Genomic DNA, 11,503 nt, shown 5'->3' with positions numbered 1-11,503 from the left:
TTAAAACATTCGTCTGAAAACTTCTTGTGATATTTTCAAAGACATTCCATTAATGTCAGAGATAACAAACATTCCTGGAAGTTTAAATCGTTGTCTCCTTTTACCATTTTGAAATGTTACAAATGATGTCTTGAACTCTACTTTTCCGCCTGTAAAGAGAACACTTTTCTTTTCATACTCCACCTGAAAGAAAAACAATAAAATCTATACTGATCTGTTCTATAACGAACCACTAAAAGAACAATAAGCGATTATCCAAGTTTAAAAGGTGTAACAGATATGATATTCTCGAAATATTAGCATCTCAACGATAATTCATGTCAGCAGAGAAGTACTGACTACTGAGCTGATAATACCATCGGGGAATTAAAACTCCACCAGCAGTGGCACCGACCCAGTGGTTGTAAATAACCTCGTCACAAATACCAGGATTACATTTTGTATTAACGCCAAAAATGAATGCTTCTGGCGGTTCTAAGTTCATTGAAATACGGCCAACTTTTCTGAAAATTTGAGTGTATATGAAATATATACTAAACTGTCTGGAGAAGAATTTTTATGTGTTTTGCACTATGTTGAAATTATGATTAATGATGATAGATAAAATAATAATATAATTATGTTTTATAAATGTATTCTGTTAAGAGAAGTGACGATTGAACCTTCAAATTATGATAGGCAAATGCAGGCAAAACAAAATAATTACCATCAAAACAATCGAGTTCTTCGAGAGGATGAAACTGTACAGAGCTCTTAAATCTTTTAATTTTGTCGCTATTTTCTTCTGCTTTGAAACGAAATTGGATCCACAAACTATAATAACAATAAATATCGCATTAATTGGCATATAAAAAAATCAACAGTTAAATAAAGTATATGTTTTAAATTTTAAATTTTAGTTTCTTGTGTATAATTCGGAGTTTAGTATGACGTCCATTATCACTGTACTGTTATGCATATTTTTAGGGGCAAGCTGAAGGACACCTACGGGTGCGGGAATTCTCGCTTCATTGAAGACTCATTGGTTGCCTTCGGCTGTTGTCTGCTCTATGGTCGGGTGGTTTTCGCTTTCACATATTCACCATTTCCTTTCTCAATTTTATCATTGTGACATATTTACACAATTGAAAACAAGCATCGAGAATTATTTCTAGATAATTTCATTTTCATGTCTCAAAAAAGTAACCTACCAACACATATTACATAAACATATGTATTTATCACTGATATTACTCCGATTCAATTTTGATGAATTTATGTAGAAGTAAAAAAAAAACCATTCTAATTTTGCAAGTTCAATAGAGTGGAACTAATAACGTGTTTAACAGTAAATGGATTAGGCTTTGTGTCATATATCTGAATGCAGAGCTTCCTGGTTAACTACTGAAATATAGTTAAAAGCTATATATGTGCATTCTGTAATAATTTTGATATTTACAAATATGACACATACATGTTTTAGGTAATCAAGAAGTCGGTTATTGACAGAACTGCAAACGTGTTGCAATCGCACAACGCAATATATCTAGGCACTATGAATTGCAATTGCCAGGAAATAATGTTATCGATACTTGTTTTTGGCAGATAAAACATATGTACGCAGGGACAAAGTACCGCAATCTTTGAAGAGCAGTATTTATGGTTGCTGTCAGTTGTTTTTTTTGTTCTACTTACTAGATAGTATCACTTTATCCGGTTTATTCCTCTTGGTATCGAGTCGATCGCATTGCGGACAACCTTGTTCACATCGTTTATCCACATGTCTAGATGACCGTTTACCAAAGATACCTGAATGTAATATATAGTTTAGTTGTCAAATTGCTGCATGTACTTCAAAGTAAATATATCATTTAATGGAGAGATTAAAGAAGTATTTGTTTTGGAAAAATGTTCAAGTAGTCATGAAACTTGTATTTAATCAAACAATGTTGGACTTTGAAACATTTTGGCCTCGAGAATCACTGAAAAGAAAATGAGGCGAAAGATACCATAGGAGCATCCAAAGTAATTTATCTTTTTATTTTATATATAACCTTTTGCATATTTTGTAATATTTTTGTGACAAAAACAATATAAGGCAATTGTTTATATTTCAGGCATGAAACCTGTGTTTTAGTGGTTGTCGTTGCTTCATTATATTTATAGATTATCGTTGATTATCTCAACGAGATTGATCTTCTCGCTTGAGCTGGTACAGCGAAAGTGAGAAAGGCAATCGAGTTGAGATGACCAATGATAATCTGTTTATCGCTATTTTACCTATGACGACGTTGTCAATTTCAATGTCAATTTCGTTAGCAACGCCACGTGGCCTCCTTAGTTTCTAGCGATATTTTTTTCATCTCAAGCGAGAAGCATGATATGAAAATTATCACAAAAAAAAGATCCAAGGAAAAATGCACAAAATAGCGGATAAATGTGTTTATAGCTAATTGTAATAATATCTTAAAATTCGTATCATAATCTTACTTTTAATTCCACCCCAAACTTTTTTACAAGCATTCTCAGCACCTGTTTTAATTTTTTTACCAGTGTCGACAATACCATTTTTAACATTATTCGCATGTTTCTCAGCTTGTTTTAACCATCCATTAAATTTCCAAGTGATATCTTCAGACCAAGAATTAAGTTTTCTATCTAGATTGTTGACCAACTGCCCCACATTCTGTCCGAATTTAGCAGCTTTTGTAATAGGTTTGTTTACTTCATATAACAATCCTTTAATCATCGGTTCGTGTATTTGTGGAGGTGTGCTGAAAAATGAATATAGAAAAGTATTCTTTTGATTAAGTAATTTTTTTTATTAGTGATTGTTGATTGCTTTATGTCCAAATATCGAATGCATGTTCAGGACAAGAACAAATTAACAGATTAGTAAAATATCACATCGGACGACAACTGTTATCTAAAGATACAAGACAGTAAAAATGTCAGTAAGCTGACAACTTATTATAGACTGGTTATCAAATCCGAAAATTCAAGGTTATATTCGTATAGTGCCCGTCTATAAAGATACCGTCAATGTTTACTTTCATCCTCTGTTCTTTTATTGAGCCTTTAAGTAATTTATTGATTATGAGTATCAATTCAACATTTTTATTATCTTTGAATACTGACGAGCTAATATACTACATTTAACGTCAGGGGGATAGTTAAGCACTGGCATAAATATTTAACCCCGCCACATTCATATGTGTCTGACCGAAGTCGTAAACATGTCATTCATTCGTGGTTGTCGGTGCCATATGTCTTATTTCTTTTTGGTTTGATTGTCTCATGAGCATAATTCAGGATGGTGCTTTCGGTTTCGTTTTTTTTTTGGTTTGCATAAAGTTATAACGGGGGTATTTATTTATTGCCTATTACACAGCATGGGCAATATCCATTATGGAAGTCCGTACGGTGATCTTTATGTGTAGTTCTTTACTTCCACGTGACTCGGTTCTTTGAGAGATAGTTGTTACTTTGTTTATCATACCAAATCCCTTCAATTAAAGATGATGGAAAAAATTTGCACGGATGCACATTTTGAGTTTATATGAGTCATTATTGAGTTTTAAAATTTGCGACATAGGCTAGTAAAATATCAAAACAACTTCTCAAATCAAAGAAACGAATTTTATCTAAATATTTATCAAAGGTACCAGCATATAATTTAATACGTCAGACTCGCGTTTCGTCTAGATAAGATTCATCAATGACACACAGATCAAAATAGTTATAAAGCCAACCAAGCCTGGTATCTTTGAGTATTGTTCATTAATATTATTAATAACAAATAACACTTACGATTGACAACGATTTTCTTCACATCGTGTGCATGATAGCATTGTTTGGTTAATGTTGGTCTCGCATTCCAATGATGAAATCTTTTGTATGTTTGTAATCTTTTCAACTTCATCGAGGATATAAAGTAAAATGTCTTTACTCGTCTGAATATTTATTTCTAAAAGCAAAAACAAAAACAAATCCCCACATGATAGAATGTCTATTGTCAAAACATATAATGCGACGTTCTTTTTACCAGATATTGTAAACCAGTTATTTTAAACATAGTATTGGCAATTTAGTATAGTCCGAAAAATGTTCTAAAGCTTATAAGCAGTGGAAACATTTCAGTACGCATATTAAAATGTACAATTGTAAGTTCAAATTGTTATAAACAAAAATTTGATATCTACATTAAGCAGTACACGATCAATACTGTTGTTGTGAAACAATTTCTACCTACTTTTCAAGTTGTTTTGGTGAAGGGAGTCTAACTCTCCATGACAAAAACAGAAAAATGTTACTACTACTTCCAAAACGAGAGTTATCATCTTGTTCATTTTTAAAATTATAATATATAGGCAAAATTTCTTTATTTATACTAAAAATTTATGTCAGTTTTTTTAATCAAACACAAAATATGTCACGATTAGTAGAACCTAACGGCTAGAGAATGTTTGGAAAATATTCTGTTCCAACATGTGTCACATTGATTTGAATTGCTCAAGGTCATAAAGTGTAAACTGGTGCTGCTTAAAATAAGACTATGTAATAGATATACAGATACTAGTGTCTGAAAAAAGTATCAAGTAAAATATTGTTTTCATGACTTTTTTTTGTCTATTTACTACTTGAAGCAGAGAGGCAAAAGTAACAGAGGGAAAACTCAAAAGCATAAGTTCAAAACTTACTGACAACGCAATAACTATTTATGGAAACTTAAGGCCAGAAAACAAACAAATGTATAGAAAATGTAACATACAAAACTAAAGACTCTGCAATACGATCCACATCAAAAAGGCTGTATTCTTAGGTGCTCGGAACGGGAAAGAACATCCTGCTCCACATGTGGTACTAGTTGTATTTATCATGCGAGTTCACTCCAGCTGATAAGTCTAATTAGGTAGGTCGCATTCAAGAAAAAAGGGATGGACAGGATTGTGGGTAAGACAAAATATATGTCGTCATCTGTAAAACAGCTGTTCAATAAAAGTCAACCAACTCGTAATGATGGTCATAAAATTTACAAAGGAATGAATTTGACTTTTAATAAGTTCAAAACTAACTGACAACACCATAACTATTTAATGAAACTGAAGGCCAGAAGACAAACAAATGTACAGAAAACGTAACATACAAAACTAAAGAGTCTGCAACACGATCCACAACAAAAAGGCTGTATTCTTAGGTGCTCGGAACGGGACAGCACATCCTGCTCCACATGTGGTACTCGTCGTATTTATCATGCGAGTTCACTCCAGCTGATAAGTCTAATTAGGTAGGTCGCATTCAAGAAAAGGGATGGACAGGATTGTGGGTAAGACAAAATATCTGTCGTCATCTGTAAAACAGCTGTTCAATAAAAGTCAACCAACTCGTGATAGCAGTCATAAAATTTACAAAGGAATTAATTTGACATCTTCACTAGCCAAGGGTTACGATCTACTCCCGCTCTCTTCACGTGAAGAGAGCGGGAGTGGATCGTAACCCTTGGCTAGCGACGATGTGATTTTGACTTAACCACTTGGAACTCTTGGTTTGACAGCTTCCATGTGAGCACAATCTATCAAGGAAATCATATAAGGAAATGCAAGCAATGGAATATTAGATCAAATGAAAGATATATAGTCCGTATACAGGCGCTGCTGGAATGTTGCTACTTAGAAATTAGAAAGCTGAAAACATCTAATTTGTCGTAAAGTTTTTATTATAATGTCAAAATCACTTGATGAAAAGAAGTTTGTTCAATGACAGGGTCCTATCAAATATGTTTTTATGTCTGTTATTCTCCAAGAAGAAATAAGTTTACAAATAATTCTTTCAAAATAAACATACAATAGGCAATCTCTTTGGTCGGGTTGTTGTCTCTTTTTTACATTCCTCGTTTTCATTCTCAATTTTAATTGATAAATAATATGTACAAAAAAGGAAGAGTAAATAGGTATGTTTGTTAATGATTCTTTACGTAAAATCAGTTTGCTGATAGACAGACAAACACTATTTCCACATATTATTAGATCTATCACAATACGTCACTCCATACGTTATAAAAATAAAATATCGTACTAGATTTGATATATTGTTACTTGTAACATGCACCTGCGGTTTGAATTTAATTAACATTTAAAATTTATCCTCAATTAAAAATATAAGGTAAAATGAAAATACAAACATGGTAAATCCCAATAATAGAACCTGTAAATTTTAAATGATAATTTAAATAAATATAGATAATTTTAAATGTTAAGACCAATAAGGGAATACTGTATCATATTCGTATTCAAGACAGGTAAATTATCAAATCAGTTCTGATCACTGCGAAACAAAAACAAAAATGTGCCACACATAAGTGTATTGCCACAATCCTCACATTTTATTGTTTTGTTTACCCGTGTTGCACACGATAGATTTAGACACTCCTCGCTGTTATAGTATCGTCAATTTGCATCAAGGATATAATTAAGGAAATCGGCACTTGTTCGATTTTATATTTTTGATAAACACATGCTTAGTTTCAAGATATTTAAAAGAAAATGTTTTAATATCATTATTCTTAAAATACTCATATGTTTATTCTTTATTTCTTTGAATTTTAGTTGGTTTTTAAATTCAGGTGATATATAAATTCGATGATAGAAACATGGTAATGTATCGATTGTGACCTATCTCCGATACTAACATTTGAATTTAGTATAGGTTTGTATGTCAGGTGACAAATACAAAGCAGGAGATACTTTTTATGTCAACGAACCCAGTCTTGCTTTTTTTTAAATCATGCTATTCCCCAGGTGTATTTTTTTACATTTTTTTATTGGAACTAAATTATGAATAAATAAATGTATATAGAATCTATAGTTTATTATTGGCATGTTCAAAATAACATAGATCAGACAACACCTAGAATATTATTATTAATGAAGACGTATACATGCAATTTCATTACTCAGTCAGGTATTATTAGGCAATTTTAAAATAAATTTAAAGTACATATATAGAAAAGAAATTATATAAAATGAAAATGAATAAATAGCAAAATGTGAAAGAAATGAAGCTTTTCATTTCAATGAATTTATTAGATAAAAAAAAGATTTATCCTAATTATTTAATACGTGATGAAAAAAAAATTAAATTTAAAAAAAGGATGCATGCATTGTGTAAAAAACAAAAAAAAACTTTAAAACCTTTCTTTCTATCATCATGATTATCTTTTTTTGTGATGTTCGAAGCTCATGCTCAAAAGATAGAATGTAGAAAAACAACTAAATCAATCAACTTTAACGTATCTCAAGGAACTAGTGTAACTTCAAAGTATACACGTGTACAACAATGAATTTAACTTACTATTTCATGTCTATAATTTATGAGTTCTGCTAATATTCTCATTTCAAGTGTTTGTACGTACACTTACAAATGTAATGGGGAATCCATAGTAACATATGAAAAATTCCCTACATTTTCAAATATACATTGTGGTTCCTGTTACAGATTACAACTAGTTCATGGTTAATAGCAGTGAAATGTTGACTTTGGCACTACTAAACTATATGAAGATGTTATATATCATTGACACAAGAGAATGACCGAGTTTATTCTCAACCCATATCATCTTGTATATTAAAAAGAATACATCAATGAATTTATTCGCATATAATCGAAATACAAAATTATCATTCTTTTAAATAAACAAGCTTTTGATTAAGATAAAAAAAAATATAAAGGAATACACAACCTGGTACCAAGATACTCTATCAATCATATAAGTCCCAGATGTGATAAATTGTCATTTAATGAATGAATAAATTAATAAACTGTAACATCTTTTTAATATTGAAAAGTATAGGAAACTTTGCCATGTATACGACCAACAATTAAGTTCATGATGATGGAAGTTTTTAAAGACCTTGACTTGCTACACAGCCCTCGCATGGTCGGCTCGTGCCCGGGAGCGATTGTTGAGCATTATATATTTTCTGAAAGAAGAAATTATTTCTTATCAAATTCCCAAACTGTTGCCGACTTGGTATAAATTTTAGAACATCTTTTGTAATCAACAATGTAGAAATAAACGTGAAATTGATGAAAGTGATGTTCTGACAACAACTAGATAAATTCTACAAGAAAAGTGCTATCTTATAAGTACTTTTACAACAGGAACATAATTTCAATAGATATTGTGCATGGCATAGCTAAAACATTTACTAAATGATTTAACCAATATAGAGATTTATTGTCAAATTTTGTTTATCGTTTGAGCCAATACATAATAATGCCTTGTGTTTTGACATGTCATTTCATTATAAATGCATTGCATGTACTTTATATGACATTGCTTAGCATGATAATCTATGAAGTACAGCAACCGATATTTGATACCAAAAAAATTAACGACTCTTAACGCAGTGTTAGTTAACATTGTCGTTAAAAATTTTTGAACAACACATTTTAACGCATATGTTAGCTATGTTAGCTTGGTTTGACAGCTTCCATGTGAGCACAATCTATCAAGGAAATCATATAAGGAAATGCAAGCAATGGAATATTAGATCAAATGAAAGATATATAGTCCGTATACAGGCGCTGCTGGAATGTTGCTACTTAGAAATTAGAAAGCTGAAAACATCTAATTTGTCGTAAAGTTTTTATTATAATGTCAAAATCACTTGATGAAAAGAAGTTTGTTCAATGACAGGGTCCTATCAAATATGTTTTTATGTCTGTTATTCTCCAAGAAGAAATAAGTTTACAAATAATTCTTTCAAAATAAACATACAATAGGCAATCTCTTTGGTCGGGTTGTTGTCTCTTTTTTACATTCCTCGTTTTCATTCTCAATTTTAATTGATAAATAATATGTACAAAAAAGGAAGAGTAAATAGGTATGTTTGTTAATGATTCTTTACGTAAAATCAGTTTGCTGATAGACAGACAAACACTATTTCCACATATTATTAGATCTATCACAATACGTCACTCCATACGTTATAAAAATAAAATATCGTACTAGATTTGATATATTGTTACTTGTAACATGCACCTGCGGTTTGAATTTAATTAACATTTAAAATTTATCCTCAATTAAAAATATAAGGTAAAATGAAAATACAAACATGGTAAATCCCAATAATAGAACCTGTAAATTTTAAATGATAATTTAAATAAATATAGATAATTTTAAATGTTAAGACCAATAAGGGAATACTGTATCATATTCGTATTCAAGACAGGTAAATTATCAAATCAGTTCTGATCACTGCGAAACAAAAACAAAAATGTGCCACACATAAGTGTATTGCCACAATCCTCACATTTTATTGTTTTGTTTACCCGTGTTGCACACGATAGATTTAGACACTCCTCGCTGTTATAGTATCGTCAATTTGCATCAAGGATATAATTAAGGAAATCGGCACTTGTTCGATTTTATATTTTTGATAAACACATGCTTAGTTTCAAGATATTTAAAAGAAAATGTTTTAATATCATTATTCTTAAAATACTCATATGTTTATTCTTTATTTCTTTGAATTTTAGTTGGTTTTTAAATTCAGGTGATATATAAATTCGATGATAGAAACATGGTAATGTATCGATTGTGACCTATCTCCGATACTAACATTTGAATTTAGTATAGGTTTGTATGTCAGGTGACAAATACAAAGCAGGAGATACTTTTTATGTCAACGAACCCAGTCTTGCTTTTTTTTAAATCATGCTATTCCCCAGGTGTATTTTTTTACATTTTTTTATTGGAACTAAATTATGAATAAATAAATGTATATAGAATCTATAGTTTATTATTGGCATGTTCAAAATAACATAGATCAGACAACACCTAGAATATTATTATTAATGAAGACGTATACATGCAATTTCATTACTCAGTCAAGTATTATTAGGCAATTTTAAAATAAATTTAAAGTACATATATAGAAAAGAAATTATATAAAATGAAAATGAATAAATAGCAAAATGTGAAAGAAATGAAGCTTTTCATTTCAATGAATTTATTAGATAAAAAAAAGATTTATCCTAATTATTTAATACGTGATGAAAAAAAAATTAAATTTAAAAAAAGGATGCATGCATTGTGTAAAAAACAAAAAAAAACTTTAAAACCTTTCTTTCTATCATCATGATTATCTTTTTTTGTGATGTTCGAAGCTCATGCTCAAAAGATAGAATGTAGAAAAACAACTAAATCAATCAACTTTAACGTATCTCAAGGAACTAGTGTAACTTCAAAGTATACACGTGTACAACAATGAATTTAACTTACTATTTCATGTCTATAATTTATGAGTTCTGCTAATATTCTCATTTCAAGTGTTTGTACGTACACTTACAAATGTAATGGGGAATCCATAGTAACATATGAAAAATTCCCTACATTTTCAAATATACATTGTGGTTCCTGTTACAGATTACAACTAGTTCATGGTTAATAGCAGTGAAATGTTGACTTTGGCACTACTAAACTATATGAAGATGTTATATATCATTGACACAAGAGAATGACCGAGTTTATTCTCAACCCATATCATCTTGTATATTAAAAAGAATACATCAATGAATTTATTCGCATATAATCGAAATACAAAATTATCATTCTTTTAAATAAACAAGCTTTTGATTAAGATAAAAAAAAATATAAAGGAATACACAACCTGGTACCAAGATACTCTATCAATCATATAAGTCCCAGATGTGATAAATTGTCATTTAATGAATGAATAAATTAATAAACTGTAACATCTTTTTAATATTGAAAAGTATAGGAAACTTTGCCATGTATACGACCAACAATTAAGTTCATGATGATGGAAGTTTTTAAAGACCTTGACTTGCTACACAGCCCTCGCATGGTCGGCTCGTGCCCGGGAGCGATTGTTGAGCATTATATATTTTCTGAAAGAAGAAATTATTTCTTATCAAATTCCCAAACTGTTGCCGACTTGGTATAAATTTTAGAACATCTTTTGTAATCAACAATGTAGAAATAAACGTGAAATTGATGAAAGTGATGTTCTGACAACAACTAGATAAATTCTACAAGAAAAGTGCTATCTTATAAGTACTTTTACAACAGGAACATAATTTCAATAGATATTGTGCATGGCATAGCTAAAACATTTACTAAATGATTTAACCAATATAGAGATTTATTGTCAAATTTTGTTTATCGTTTGAGCCAATACATAATAATGCCTTGTGTTTTGACATGTCATTTCATTATAAATGCATTGCATGTACTTTATATGACATTGCTTAGCATGATAATCTATGAAGTACAGCAACCGATATTTGATACCAAAAAAATTAACGACTCTTAACGCAGTGTTAGTTAACATTGTCGTTAAAAATTTTTGAACAACACATTTTAACGCATATGTTAGCTAACGACTTAGTTAACGACTCGTTAGCCTTAATCATCGTTAAGGCTAACGACTCTTTTGAACAACTGGGCCCAGGTGATTACATACTTAAGACTTTATTTTTAGTTTCTTTTAAGCGTTTT

At 30.4% G+C, this 11,503-nt stretch overlaps 1 protein-coding gene across 1 annotated transcript; it reads right to left on the bottom strand.

The window, feature by feature from the left end:
• LOC134726407 (uncharacterized) lies at nucleotides 1-3,386 on the bottom strand. The gene is made up of 5 exons (XM_063590809.1): nucleotides 3,367-3,386; nucleotides 2,470-2,753; nucleotides 1,675-1,788; nucleotides 707-813; nucleotides 1-183 (listed from the first exon to the last, which is right to left on the bottom strand). Exons 1-5 carry the CDS (start codon nucleotides 3,384-3,386, stop codon nucleotides 1-3), a joined length of 708 nt encoding a protein of 235 aa, XP_063446879.1.
• Nucleotides 3,387-11,503: the final 8,117 nt, after the last annotated feature.

Source organism: Mytilus trossulus, chromosome 7 (genome assembly GCF_036588685.1).
Source record: "Mytilus trossulus isolate FHL-02 chromosome 7, PNRI_Mtr1.1.1.hap1, whole genome shotgun sequence".
Lineage (NCBI taxonomy): Eukaryota > Metazoa > Mollusca > Bivalvia > Mytilida > Mytilidae > Mytilus > Mytilus trossulus.
The sequence above is the reverse complement of the archived record's forward strand: the minus strand, read 5'-3'. Positions and strand labels throughout refer to the sequence as shown.

Excerpts from the sequence above, each read along its gene's own strand:
- LOC134726407 (XM_063590809.1), bottom strand. The coding sequence starts at position 3,386 with ATGGATATTGCCCATGCTGT. Across the intron at positions 1,789-2,469 it reads AGTTTGGGGTGGAATTAAAA|GTATCTTTGGTAAACGGTCA; the intron begins GTAAGATTATGA and ends TATTACATTCAG. Across the intron at positions 184-706 it reads AGAACTCGATTGTTTTGATG|GTGGAGTATGAAAAGAAAAG; the intron begins GTAATTATTTTG and ends TTTTTCTTTCAG.